We start from the raw sequence: 15,700 nt of genomic DNA, 5'->3' as shown, positions 1-15,700 counted from the left end.
AAGAGAAGATCCGGTACGACATTAGGCGGTACCGCATGGTTTTGTCATCTCGGTGTATTACTGAAATACGAGGATAAGTTAATTATAATCCGCAAAGTAGTTATAAAATTTTGTTGTAATCAAACAGGAAACTTATAAGAACATCATTTTTCGACATAGTCTCCTTGCGTTTCAACGCACTTGGTCTATCGTTGTACATGCTTATTGATACCCTCATAAAAGAAGATTCTCGGCTGAGCTGCGAGCCAGGAATGCGCCGCTTCTTTCAGTGCTTCGTCCGAGGCAAATCGACGGCGCCTAAATGCCTCTGAGTGGACCAAACAAGTGATAGTCAGACGAGGCGAGATCAGGACTATATGGAGGATGATCCAGATGGAGCGTTTCAGCAGTGTGGACAGCAGTATGCGGACGGGCATTGTCGTGCAACAACACAACACGTTTTGACAGCAATCCTCGGCGTTTGCTTCGAATTGCAGGCTTCAGCGTGGCACTAAGCATCTCACTGTAACATACACTGTTTATTGTTGTGCCCCTTTCCCCATAATGTTCCAGTCCTGGATCTTGTGCGTCCCAAAAAACCGTTAGGATCAGTTTTCCTGCGGACAGTTGGGTTTTGAACTTTTTCGTGCACGGCGAATTTGGATGTTTCCATTCCATTCTGTACCGTTTACTGTCCGGCTCGGATTGATGGATCTGTGTGTTTCGTCACCATTAATGATCCTGTCTAAGCACTTGTCCCCTTCGTTACCGTAGAGATCCAAACGTTTTTCGCGAATGTCGAAGCGCGTTTGTTTATGCAAATGTGTGAGTTGTTTTGGGACCCATCTTGCACAAACTTTATGAAATCCACGTCTGTTGTGGGTTATTTAGTGGCAGAACCGTGACTAATGTGCCACTTCGTCAATAGTTAATCGTCTATCCAAGAGAATCATTTCACGTGAACGCTCAATTGTTTCTTCATTTGTGGCGGTAAACGGCAGTCTGGCTCCTTCATCGTGTGTAACACTTGTGGGACCATTTCGAAATTTTTCAATCCATTCGTAGACACTCCGTTGTGGCAGAACACTGTTCCTGTGCTGTACCGAAAGTCTTCGATGAATTTCGGCTCCTGATACGTCTTCCGACCAAGAAAACGGATCATTGAACGTTGCTCTTCTTTGATACAAATAGACAACGGAGCAGCCATGATTAACAGCACGGCAGCGATAACGAAACTAACCTAACAACTTGAAAATTGCAAAGATATAACAAACAATAAATAAAGAATGCTTCGTCGACGTAAAACGACAGCACTGTCAAAATAAACAAAAATATAACAAAATTGTGGATAATAATTGACTTACCCTCGAATGTCTGCTTCTACTCCAAAGGTGCAATGTCTACAGAAACGCAGTGCAGGCGGTATTTGCAAATACCTATGAATCGTCATTATTAGGGAATTGTTTCACTTTAAGACTTTAGCTTAGCTAAGTTTACTTCTGGAGTGCAGCCCTAAATCATATTGAAAGGTGTCCGATAAATATTACTGACAATACGAGAATACAGTCTTCAGAATGTGTTGGAGTAGCAGAAGTCTATAAATTAGGTGGGAACAGTGCCTAATGAAGGACTACTGACTTTTTTAATTCTATGGCGAACGGACCACGTGCCTTATTCCGCTACTTTCCAGTCGTTTGTTGAGTTCTTCCATGCTCCCCACGCAATGATAAAGCACTTTTAAAACTATCCTAGGGACCTCTAGTGTGTATATAGGTGACTAGAGCAATGGTTCGAGCATCATGTCTCGGGTTGAATTGTGCCATAGAAACTCTGGAATATGTGACCTTGCGAATGTTCAAACTAAGGTGTGAAGAACTTCACGGGACAAACTGCTCGAAATTCATCTACAACACAGAGTTGCGATGGACATACACACAGAGCAGCATATTATAATTGTTGCTACTCTTGAATGCTTTCACATCATTTGTCTTTGGTCAAATTAGTTGAAATATGACGAATAGTAATTATCATATTGAAGTTTTGAACTCAATTCCCGTACTTGGAGAAAAATTATAATGAATTAAGGTTGGGTCCATCTTTTTACAAGTAGACAGGTTATTGTTTTGTTTTAACAACCAAAGATGTGTCACCACAATTATGAAATCCTCAGTGGTTTTTTTATTATTTTCCTGAAACGCATACATGGAACTTATTTTTAGGTTAAGGAATATGATTCATGAGATTCGGTTGTCATTTAAATTGTATGTGGGCTTTACTTTTTATTTTAGACCGCACGCGTCCTGTGGCTGTTAACCAAAATTAAAAACATGTCAAAGTTAATACGCCATGTCATGTCCAAACGTGAGGGATGTTAAAAAATCAGTGCAGCTATAGGCCTAAGTTAGGACACCACGTCAGGGATGTTAAAAAATCTATGTAGATGATATTATAACATCCCTCATTTGCAGATGACATGGTGTCCTAACTTCGACCTGTAACTGATTTTGGTTGACAGAGCTTGCACACATTGTAAAATAAAACGTTAAGTGCACACACAATTTAAAGGACAAAAGAATCTGATGTATCAATTTCCTTAAAATAAAAATAACCTGTATGCATCCACTTCAGAAAAAAAAGAAAAACCCACTTAGGAAGCTACACCTGTCGTGAAACATTTTTGAATGGTAAAACAAAACAATAAATTGTGTACTTGCAGGAAGGTGTACCCATACTTAATTCATTAAAACATTAATTAATTTTGCTCCATGTGGATTTCATGTCAGATATTGCACGTTTTGTAGCAGACGCTGATTCCATATTGTTTTCTACTTATTATTCTTTTTCTGTGCTCCTAACAAGTACCTTCTGTTGTTCCTGCATTTTATTAGCACCTTATAGTGAGTGTCATTTTCAGGAAAATTCTGTCTGTGCATTTTTAAAGATGTTGTATGCAGCAATAGTACCCCTTTTTCCTTGTGAGCAGTTACCAAATGTTAAACAAAAATGTGTAACCTCATGACATGTCTGTCCTTGTAAATGTTATGTGCAAATTTTAGAGTTTATTAATTTTATGTCAGCATTACCCTGAGAATACACTTTTTCAGGCATCCGATGACATACTGCTCGACATAGCTAATAGAATATTTCTGAAGGCTGGTTTTGAACTACGGAAAGAATTTCTACAATCTGCAGATAAATTTATAGCGGGAGTCGAAAAAGTGAATTTTCATCAATCAGACGTAGCAAGGAAAACGATTAATGACTGGGTCGCAAAGAAGACACATGATAAGATACAAAACTTAATCCCTGAAGGTAAGAGACACAACTTGTGGAAACTTAGCTCTATTTGCAGTTAACCAAAGTTTACTTCAAAATTTGGTCTCCAACATCCCGCATATTATTTTTAACAGATGCAAGTCGAATTAAACTGGATCTTAAATGCTGATTATCTAAGCTTTACTGCAGAACATCCAATTTGTGCCTCACACCACTATTTATGTTTCATGTATTACGAAAAATTCCAAATGGCTCGGTGTGCTTCTGAAACAGTGTGTCTTGCTATTTATTTACTTCCTGTCATAGATATAAATATTCTTTAATGCTGCTTAATTTCGAATGAGTCCGTTCATTTTCGAACCGTGCCAGCGTCTCTCTCATGTGAGTGAAAACTAATTCCAGTGTAATATATAAAAGATTTGTCGAGTTCTTACAGTACACGCTCGAAAAGTCTGTCTGTGGCGAAACTGCCATTTATACAGTGAAAATCAGCTATGATATTATAGCATCTACGATCACTGGTGTTGAACGAAAAACTAAGGAATATAACTAAAATAAGACATAAACGTAATTACAATATTCATGACTAGCCGACACCGAATATGTATTTCTGGAGAGAAAATACGTGAAGGATTTATCAGATACTCAAAAGAATTATAAGGCACTTGCCACATTTGTTTACGTAGAAGAAAACGGCAAAGAGGAACTGACCATTTATCAGTACGAATATCGAAAAGTTACTGCGAAAACTGAAGGTGTTTAATGCCAAAACCAGCTTTTGGGTGTCAGATTCTGGAGAGTGTGTAGTAAGAGCACCGAAAAATGTTATAAGAAAATGCGGGTGGAAAACTGGTCGTATTTGAAGAGGGAACCCCTCTACAAAGATATTTCGACACTGCTGATTGTTGGAGTTTAATAATTGTGGCATCGATGTTTCCTCGAATTATGTGCGGTATCATACACTGAAGCACCAAGAAACTGGTACAGGCATATTCAAATACAGAGATTTGTTCACGATAAAGGATGACAGCCAAAAACAGTTGCAGGATAAAAATAATTTATCGTGAAGAATTTCAACAGTTGCTGTTGCAGCCATGTTTAAAATGTTGACAGAGATTTGTTACACAGGCAGAATGCGGTGCTGAGGTCGACAACGCCTATATAAGACAACAAGTGTCTGGCGCATTGTTACATAGTTACTCTGCAATTCACACCTAAGTGCCTGGCAGAGGGTTCATCGGTTAATGCTACTACAATCCAGGTTATCAAGGATTAAGTAAGTGGTGTTATAGTCGGTGCACGAGAAATGGGCAGCATCTTCGAGGTAGCAATGAAGTGGGAATCTTCCCGTAGCACAATTTCACAAGTGTACCGTGAATATCAGGAATCCGGTAAAACATCAAATCATCGACATAGCTGTGGCCGGGAAAAGATCCTGCAAGAAAGGGACCAACGCCGACTGAAGAGAATCGTTCAACGTGACAGCAGTGCAACGCTTCCGCAAATTGAAGCTGATTTCAATGGAGCGCCATAAAGAGTCAGCGTGAGAAACATTCAACGAAACATCATCAATATGGGCTTTCGGAGCCGAAAGCCCACACGTGCACCCTTGACAACTACACAACACAAAGCTTTACGGCTCACCAGGACCCGTCAGCACCGACATTGGACTGTTGATGACTGGAAACATGTTGCCTTGTCGGACGAGTCTCGTTTTAAATTCTGTCGAGAGGATGGACGTGTATGGATATGGAGACAACCTCATGAATCCCTGGACTCTGTATGCCAGGTGCATCGTGTGCAGTTGGCGTGATATGGGAACCCCGATACGTCTAGATACAATTCTGTCAGGTGACACGTAGGTAAGCATCCTGTCTGATCCTTCCATGTCCATTGTGCATTCCGGTGGACTTGGGCAGTTCCATCAGAACTGCTGCAGAGTGGCTCCGGGAACATTTTTCTGAGTTTAAACGCTTTCGCTGGCCACCAAACTCCCCAGACATGAACATTATTGGGATGCCTTGCAACGCGCTGTTCAGAAGAGATCTCCACTCCCTCGTACTCTTACGTATTTATGGACAACCCTCCAGGATTCATGGAGTCCATTCCTTCCAGCACTATTTCAGACCCTAGTCGCGTTGCGGCACTGAGGCGTGCTCGCGAGGGCCGTACAAGGTATTAGGTCGGTGTACCAGTTTCTTTGGCTCTTCAGTGTAAATAGTTGTGCTGCCCTTAGCCATTACTGTAAAGTGGAAGCACGGACTGCGAATGCACTGAGTAATCCTGTGTAAGTAGGCTGTTTTGGTCACGATTTGCGTTGTAAGAATAGACTTGTCATGTCCAGTTATTGTTTCTGTCGTCACGGAATTGTGACGGATGTGAACTGTAGTGATTGTTTTCCTGTTTTCGCATCCCGCGGCTGTCTGTGTCAATTTCTAATTCTTGTAAGAGTCCCTGAAAAGCTTCAATGTCGTCTTTGCAACGGCCTGCCAAAATAATATGCCGTAAATGTTCAGGCAATTTGATTAAGCAAAAGCGGAAGAGTTCTGACGGGCTGTATGGGTTTGAAAGATACTGATTCTTATGTAACATGTCTTCAAAATATTTCACAAGACTTGAAAATTCAGATTGTTCGAAATTTTTCATCATCATTATGCTATGTTTTACTCGGTCTTGTGTAGCTTGAGACCAATATGCTGAGAGGAAAGCATGATAAAATTCTCCTTCACTGTGACAATCGTGAATGACCGATCGCATTCTTACAGCTGGTTCATTCTCCAAGTAGCCACACATAAATTCTAATCTGTGTTCTAATGACCAGTTGGGAGGAAAACAATGAGAGAATTGATGAAGCCACGCTTGTGGATGAATGTCGTTGCCAGAATTCTTAAATGTTTTGAATTTACGTGTAGTAATGAACAGCTTATAGTCAAAATCATCATGTCGGCGAGTCGCATGTCGGTCATTGTTACGTCGTTTCGGCGGTTCCATCTCAAAATTTGGTGTACCTTGCCAATTTCTTTCATAATTTCCGAAGTGCCCTGTGTTATTATTTTGTGGCTGTTCCGTATTTCTATGTCCCTCTTCCCGTATTGGAGCGCGAGTGTCCTCTGAAATACGTAATTGTTGTATTACCTGTGTCAACTGATCTTGTACTTCCCGGATTTCTCTTTGGTGTTGCGTACTAATTTGATTCAGACTTTGTTTGAATTTCCTAATTTGTTCGAACTCTTATGTGTCATTAAAGACTACCGGTTTTGTGTCATTCAGATTATCATTTACCTTCGTAGATAAATTATTTAGCTGATCCGAAGGTTCAACTACTTTTTCTGATAAAGAACTAATGTCCTCCATGTGTCTTTCTGGACCAATTTTCAGAGTATCTACTGTGTCCTTTAAGTTTTCTTGAGTTTTTGCAAGTTGCGTAACCGAATCGGTGGATGCAACTGAGTCCATTTTAGCGTGCAAGGTGTCGTGATTTTCACGAACAACAGTTTGCAATTCTTTTATGGCTGCTTCGTGATTCTGTAATGCGTTTTCAGGCCGCGAAAAAATAGGTTGAAAATGCTCACAAATTTGTGTTTTTACGTCATTACAGATTTTTTGACATTTCGATTCAATGTTATGTAACTCAGTAGTTAAATCTTCACGTGTTTGTTCAAGTGTGGTGTCTAACTTCCGAAGATTTTGTTCCATTGTGTCTAACTTTTGAAGCTTTTGCTGTGTTTGTCTCTGATTTTGTTCCATTGTGTCTAACTTTTGAAGCTTTTGTCCCATTTGTTGCATTAATTGTAATAACAATGCACTGGTGTCTGAAACATGTTCCTTAGTGCTATTCGGCAATGCATTTGAACCGGCAATATTCGCAGTTTGAAAAACAGAAAATGTGTCTTGACTTATTTGAGAAAACGGTGAGGACACAAAACCTGAATGTACAGTATTTGCAAGAATGTTTCCTGTCATTTCGGAATCCTGAGACGAGCTGTTGCCGACTGATCGATCGATAATGCTTCCCTGTTCACTACCTGCTTCACTGTCTACACCATTATTTGACGCCCGCTCCATTTCCCTATGTACAATTACCATATTACTACTTTGAACATTAGTTAATTCATTACGTGGTGGCGCTAACACACTGCTTTCGTCTTCACTGTCATTTCTCAGTTTACTTTGGAGCCTAGTATTACGTTTTTCACACGCCATTATAGTCACAATATTTCACACGACAACACAGAAAAGCACAATTTGAAGAGCAAAATAAGAAAACACATTAACATAGCACTGAAAATAATAACTAGTTAATTGCAAGCGCAGCTGCGAAATACTTCGTGCAAAACTACATGCATGCCAAAACTGTTTTACTGTACAAAAATGAAAGACTGCAACTACAAAGGAAATTCTCTCTATGATTACGCCCTTGCAATAAACAAAAGCTACACTAATTACACAAACTACAAGAAAAAATCAGAAGATTCCAGTGAGGTATCCTGGCAGGGTCGACATATGAAACGTCCCCTTTGTAAAATTTATACACGAATGTGCTTAAACTGACACACAATATTTTTAGCGCAAAGCAATCTGACTTTCAAAAATCCCTACGAAAGAATGGCCCTGACTAACAATAACCTATACCTTTCACAAATCACTTACCTCACAAAAATCTTCGTTACTTGAACTACTGCAATACAGCGAGCGCCCCTACTGCCAGCTAAATAAAAGATTCAAAGTACTGAAGGCACTAACTACTGATAAGCAGAGTCAGCAAATGAAAGATTTTAATAGAGCACAAACAATGTATTTACCTTAATAGTCATAATATATATATCAGTTCATGACATCAATTCTTACAAATTTCAAAACTCCGCCATCTCTCTCCCCACGTCCACCACTGCTGGCGGCTCACCTCCAACTGCGCAACGCTACGCGCTGTTAGCATCCAGCTGCCGCTGCCCGACACTACAATGGCAGACAACAATGCAAACTAGCCACAGACTGCGCACAGCACAGCCAGTGATTTTTCATACAGAGTGCTATGTGGCGTTACCAATAAGAAAACCTATACAGCCTACTTACACCTGTTACCCTTTATTGTTGTCATGCAAGGACAGTTGTGATATGTAACAAAGCAGTAACGTTGTTGACGTCGTCACGACCTGTCCAGTACACAGGTATCGCAATTATCCAGATCGTGTTTGAGAAGGACTTTTGAGAAACTTCAGAGAGGAGCTGTGCTCCAGCACACAGGAAGTGTCGCAAGTTTTGAGCAATCATGCTTACCTGTGGTGTGTTTTTCTTGAACAACTGCTGGAGGTCCAGACTATAGTAGTGCAGAACTACAGACATTTGGTGCACTTTGTGCAACAGTATCAACAGTGCCGTCTACTGCAGCCACAGTTACCATCTTTGATGGTATTCATCGACAATTCCGTGTTCAGTAGCAAGGGCATTTTCGCATAAGACTCATATTTAGGCACACGAAAATCAGTGAGTCAATGGTTAGAAACGATCAACGTAGGTTAAGTGTGAATGTATGGACGGGATAATTTGTCATCACATCTTCGGGTCATACCTTATATCAACCACGTTAACAAGATATTTGTACCTCATTCATTTACATCTACGTAATTACACTGCAATTCACAATTAAGTGCCTGGCAGAGGGTTCATCGAACCACCTTCAAACTATTTCTCTACCTTTCCACTCTCTAACAGCACATTCATAAAACGAACACTTAAATCGTTCCGTGTGAGCTCTGATTTCTCTTACTTTATGACGATTATCATTTCTCCCTATGTAAATGGTCTCCAAGAAAATATTTTCACATCCTTTTGAGCAAAATGATTATAAAAATGATTATTGAAATTTTGTGAGAAGATACTGTTGCAACGAAAAACTTTTTTTTTTTTTGCTGCCTCAGTTCGCGTATGACGTATGCCGCACTCTCATCCCTGTTTTGCGATGATAACAACGAGCTACCTTTCTTGGGATTTTTTCAATGTCCTCCATTAATCCTATCTGCTACGGATCCCACACCGCACAGCATTACTCCAGAAGAGAATGGACAAGTGTAGTGTAAGCAACCTCCTTAGTAGATCTGTCGCATTTTCTAAGTGTTCTGCCCAATATCGCTTGCCCCACAACATTGTCTATGTCATCTTTCCAATTTAAATGGTACGTAATTGTAATCCCCAGGAATTTAACTGAATTGAAAGCCTTTAGATTAATGTGATTTTTCGTGTAACCGAAATTTAGCGGACATCATGTCGATGACTTCATACTTTGTCCGCCCCCGGTAGCTGAGTGGTCAGCGCGACAGACTGTCAATCCTAATGGCCCAGTTTCGATTCCCAGTTGGGTCGGAGATTTTCTCCGCTCAGGGACTGGGTGTTGTGTTATCCTAATCATCATCAATTCATCACGCAGTTAGCAACACACCCTGAGGAAGGCGTCTTGCAACAGACGCCGAAACGTTGGAATTTTATAAATGACAATGCGGTCTCTAACCCAGAAGAATTTTATTGACATCAATTCATCACCATCGACGCGCAAGTCGCCGAAGTGGCGTCAAATCGAAAGACCTGCGCCAGGCGAATGGTCTACCCGACGGGAGGCCATCGTCGCACGACTTCACACCTTCATTATTTGGAGTCGATTGCCAGTTTTCGGGCCATACAGATATCTTGTCTACATCATGTTTCAGTTGGTTCCTATCATCTGATGGCTTTACGAGATTCTAAATGGCAGCATCATTTGCATAAACCTCAGAAGCCTGCTCAGATTGTCTCCTCTGTCGTTTATGTAGCTAAGGAACCACAGACGGACTATAACACTGCCTTGGTGAACGCCAGACATTACTTCTGTTTTACTCAACGATTTTCTGTCCATTACTGCGAATCGTGACCCTTCTCACAGAAATCACGAACCCAGCGCACAACTGAGACGGAACACCTTAAGCAGACAATTGGATCAGAAGCAACTTGTGAGGCACGGTGTCGAAAGCCAACTGGAAATCTAAAAATATGGAACCAGTTTCACATTCTCTGTCGACAGCACTCATTATTTCGTGATATGACTATCGGGAGGGAATGAGCAGATTTGGTTCTTTGTCGGGAAGCACTCTACCGTCAATTCTTCGTCAGTTTTCCTCGGAAGGATGGTAGTGAGCTGTGGTTGCCGGTAGGCGTAGTGAAGGAAGATTCAGAATTAGTTATTTGTGTAGATGTAGCGTCGTGACTCGTGGTTTTCATCGTCTGTCAATGCCCGATGAGAAATCGTGCTGAAAGCGGCCTTCAGCCCGCTCACGGCAGCTGACACCGCACACTTCGTTCCCGCCGGCTGGACTGTGACGCCGCGGCGGTGAGTGGCTGCGGCGCGTGTATTGGCAGGTACTCTGTACCCTCCCTCTCACCACCCTTCTTCGTCATCCGTCTAACCACGCTGACGGTTCCCGCGAAGCTGTGAACTTTGACGATTTTGTCCCTGTTCAGTCTGCTGGTGTTCTGATGGTGGTGGGAGAGAAAGACCACCAGGGACTCCCATCAGCGACAGAGGCAGACTGTGGTGCTGAACTCTGCTACTGGTGATCACGGCGAGGTAGCCATCTCTCCCAGCAGTGGCTGTTGTTGTCCGTAGCGTGTAGGAAATCTACAACGGGCTTGTGCCAGACACTATTTCTTTGCGATCAGGTTATCGACTGAGACTGTCACGTACGCTTTCGCCCCATCCGAGTGACTGCCTTAAGAGGTGAACTGCTGTGGTATTAACGGAGCGCTAGGGTTTTACCGACATTATTCGTCATGACCGCATAGGGCTTGTTATTACGTAGGTATCAGCAGTTTCCTTTCTGCTGTACTTGCTTAACGAGTTTGTTATAGAAAAAGAGCTCTTGGTAACGTTCGCTGCATTTGCCTTAGCATTTCTTTAGTCACACAACGAAGGTGACGCGACCCTGTTTAGTTGCTCTAACCCCATTACATTCCGCTCGAAACTGCTTCCTGGCTCACCAGAAACACCGATCTTGTGTTTTAACCTGACCCAGTGTCGGTGGAGAAATGTTGTCATTACAGCCACCTCGTGTCTGAAAATGAAATGATCGTATGGCGTTGTGGGTCGGGATGTCCTACTCGGGTTCGGCCGCCAACTGCAAGTCTTATTTCATTCGGCGCCACATTGGGTAACTTGCACTGATGACGAGGATGAAAGTTTGGTGAGGACAACATATTACCCAGTCCCCGAACGGAGAAAATCTCCAACCCGGCCGGGAATCGAACCCGGGCCCAGCGCATGGAAGGCAAGCAGTGTCGAAAGTTGCATGCAGTTTTTCACGGATGATGCTGTAGTATAAAGAGAAGTTGTACCATTAGAAATTTGCAACAAAATGCAGGAAGATCTGCAGCGAACAGGCACTTGCCGTAGGGAGTGCCAACTGACCCTTAACATAGACTAATGTAATGTATTGCGAATACACAGAAAGAAGGATCCTTTATTGTATGATAATATGATAGCGGAACAAACACTGGTAGCAGTTACTTCTGTAAAATATCTGGGAGTATAACGATTTGAGGTGGAATGACCACATAAAATTAATTGTTCGTAAGGCGGGCACCAGGTTGAGATTCATTGGGAGAGTCCTTAGAAAATGTAGTCCATCAACAAAGGAGGTGGCTTACAAAACACTCGTTCGGCCTATACTTGAGTATTGTTCATCAGTGTGGGATCTGTACCAGGTCGGGTTGACAGAGGAGATAGAGAAGATCCAAAGAAGAGCGACGCGTTTCGTCACTTGGTTATTTGGTAACCGTGATAGCGTTACGGAGATGTTTAGGAAACTCAAGTGGCAGACTCTGCAAGAGAGGCACTCTGCATCGCGGTGTAGCTTGCTGTCCAGGTTTCGAGAGGGTGCGTTTCTGGATGAGGTATCGAATATGTTGCTTCCCCCTAGTTATACCTCCCGAGGAGATAACGAATGTAAAATTAGAGAGACTCGGGCGCGCACGGAAGCTTTCAGACAGTCGTTCTTCCCGCGAACCATACGCGACTGGAACAGGAAAGGGAGGTAATGACAGTGGCACGTAAAATGCCCTCCGCCACACACCTTTGGCTGGCTTGCGTAGTGTAGATGTAGATGTTACCACCCATCTACGCAGGCGGACGCCTCCTGTCATAATACAGTCATACAGCTTCGCTCTGGCACTTTGAAAGTTTTACACGTTTTCTGTGCTATACATGGTTGCCATGCAACAGTGAGGAAAAAGAGCCAGTTATGTTTCTGAAGGATGATATTTTCTGAATCCGTGTTGGCGTTTGCTCAATAAATCATTGTCTTTGAGGTAATTCATGATTTTGGAACACAGTCTGTATGAGGTGACAAAATTCATGGGATAGCGAAATACACACTTATAGATGGGGGTAGATCGCCTACTCAAAGGCAGTGCATCGGCGGAGCTGTCATTTGTATTTAGATGAATCATGTGGAAAGGTTTCCGAGGTCACTATGGCCACATGACGGGAGTTAATAAACATAGAACGCGAAATGGGAGTTGGAGCTGGACGCAGGGACATTTCATTTCGGAAAAAGTTAGGGAACTCAGTATCCTGAGGTCCATAGTGTCTCACCACGCGCAATGCAGTGGCCAATGGCCTTTACTTAACGACTGAAAGCAACGATGTTTGTGGGTAGTTGCAAGTGCTAGAAGATAAGCAATACTGTTTGAAGTGTCCGCCTGCTTAACTGAGTACTAACGTGCTTGGGGACCATGCAGCGGGACCGGGTTCGATTCCCGACTGTATGGGATATTTTCTCCACTGGTGGACTGGTTGTTGTGTTGTCGTCATCATCATCTCACCCTCATCACCGGCGTGCAAGTCGCCCACTGTAGCGTCGACTGAAATAAGACTTCCACTTGGCGGCCGAACTTTCCCAGATGGGGCCTCCCGGCCAACAATGCCACACGCTCATTTCATTTCGTGACCCCAGAAATCAGTGCTGGAAGTACGGCGAACGTATCTGTTAGGTCAGAGGGGCGAAATCTGGCGTTAATGTGCTACAGTAGTAGACGAGAGGCGCTAGTGTCCTTGATGACAGCATGACATCGCCAGCAGTACGTCTTCTGGGCTTGTGACCATATCGCTTGGACCCTAGAGGACTGGAAAACCATGGGCTGATTAGAAACCCGATTTCAGTTTTTTAACAGCTGATGGTAAGGTTCGAGTATGGTGCAGACCCCACGAAGCCATAGACCCAAGTTGTCAACAGGACGTTGCACAAGCAGGTGGTGGGTTCGTAATGGTGTGGTCTGGGTTTCCATAGAAAGGACTTGGTGCTCCTGTCCAACTGAACCTATCATTGGCTGGAACTAGTTATGTCTGCTACTTGGAGACCATTTGCTGCCATTCACGAACTTCCCATTCCCAAAGAAAGATGGAATTTTTATGGATGACAATGCGTCATGTCACCGGGCCCTAATCACTCGCAATCAGAAGAACGTTCTGGACAGTTTGAGTGAATAATTTGGCTACCTAGATCGTCCGACAAGAATCCCACAGAATAATTATGGGACATAATCGAGCGCTTAGTTCGCGCTGTTAACACTTTCTCAATTACGGACAGCTATAGAGGCAGCATGGCTCAGTATTTCTGCAGGGGAATTCCAGCGACTTGTTGAGTCAATGTTACGTCGAAATATAGGACTAGTTTGGACAAAAAGCGATCCGACACGATATCAGGAGGTATTCCACGACTTATCACCTCAGTGTGTGTTCCAAAAGCCTACTGCAAATCGACGTTAGCGTTATGAGTCTGTAATTCAACGGACCACTCCTATTTCCTTTTTTACGGTGTTGGGGTGACTTGTATCACTTTCCAGTCTTTATCTACGGATCTTTCAACTAGCGAGCAGTCTTATGTTGTTGTTGTTGTTGGGATGCTTAAGGGGGACTAAACAGCTAAGGTCATCAGTCCCCCCCAGTCTTATGTGATTGCTAAGTATGGAGCTATTATATCAGCATACTCTGAAAGAAAGCTGACTCGTATACAATTTGGTCCGTAGGCCCTGCTTTTATTAAGTGTTCTAAGCTCCTTCGTTACAACGAGGATATGTACTTTTAAGTTAATCGTGTTGGCAGTTGTTCTTGACTCGTATTCTGGAATAATTACTTCGCCTTCTTTGGTGAAGTAATTTCCATAAACAGTATTCTGTAACTTTGTTTTTGCGGCACTGTCATCAGTAACACCAAAATTTATATCATGCAGTGAGGGTATTGACTACGTCTTGCTCCTGGTGTTCTTTACATGCGACCAGAATCTGTTCGGATTTTCTGCAAGATATTAAGAGCATCTCGTGATAAATTCCGAGCTTGTTTAAAACTTCTGCAATCTTGGGATTTTGTTTTCTTTTACATTTTGCACGCTTTTTAGTTGCTTCTGCAGCTGTTTTCTGACCTGTTGTGCGTATCTTGGGGAATCAGCAGCATCTCTTACTAATTTATTGCGTACATGTCTCTGAATTACTATCGATACCATTTCTTTGAATTTAAACCACATCTGGTTACATAGTCTGTTCTAAAAGAGTAGAGATATTCTCTTCGAAAGGCGTCTTGCGAAGTTTTATCTGCTTTTTTTAAAAAAAGATATAGATTGTTTTAATTTTTCATGGATTTGGACGTTACGGTATTCTGTCTCTCTACAACAACGTTTGTAATTTTTCCTTTAGGAATAGTCAGTATCCTGAACGATTAAAGTACCCAGTAGTAAAACCGCTTTATAAAAGGGAATAAAGAGATAATGTCGATAATTTTAGACCTATTTCTATGCCATCATTGTTTGCTAAAGTTATTGAAGAGGCTGTGTATTTTAGGATAATTGATCGTTTTATATCATACGATCTACTATCAAATGTACAGTTCGGCTTTAGAAGACGTTTAACAGCTGAAAATGCTATATTCTCTTTTCTCTGTTAAGTACTAGATGGGTTGAACAAAAGGTTTCGAACCAGAAGTAGAACCATTATGGAATACGGGGAGTAGCTCACAATTGGTTCACCTGTCACTCCAGCAACGGACAGCAAAAGGTCATTATTCACAATGACGAGAATGGCTGTGATGTGGGGTCTCAGTGGGGTACAGTCAAGTGGGGGGGGGGGCGGGGGGGGGGGGTGCCCCAGGGATGAAAGTTGGGGCTACTCGTGTTCCTTATTTGTATAAATGGCTGGCTCTGTGCCCTATGGGACTCAACATCTGAGGCCATCAGTCCCCTAGAACTTAGAACTATTTAAACCTAACTAACCTAAGGACATCACATACAACCATGCCCGACGCAGGATTCGAACCTGCGACCGTAGCGGTCGCGCGGTTCCAGACTGAAGCCTCTATAACCGCTCGGCCACCCCGGCCGTCTTATGTAAATGATATGCCCTCTAGTATTACGGGGACTTAAGTTCATGACTT

General features: G+C 42.5%; 1 protein-coding gene across 1 annotated transcript in view; it reads left to right on the top strand.

Moving 5' to 3' along the window:
* Window positions 1-15,700, top strand: part of LOC126335466 (serpin B3-like) — a 90,084-nt gene that overhangs the window by 23,765 nt on the left and 50,619 nt on the right. The window contains exon 4 of the mRNA XM_049998778.1: window positions 3,084-3,291. Within this exon, the coding sequence (XP_049854735.1) occupies window positions 3,084-3,291 (208 nt within the window). The remainder of the gene's footprint in view (window positions 1-3,083; window positions 3,292-15,700) is intronic.

This window comes from Schistocerca gregaria, chromosome 2 (assembly GCF_023897955.1).
Source record: "Schistocerca gregaria isolate iqSchGreg1 chromosome 2, iqSchGreg1.2, whole genome shotgun sequence".
NCBI lineage: Eukaryota > Metazoa > Arthropoda > Insecta > Orthoptera > Acrididae > Schistocerca > Schistocerca gregaria.
The sequence above is the reverse complement of the archived record's forward strand: the minus strand, read 5'-3'. Positions and strand labels throughout refer to the sequence as shown.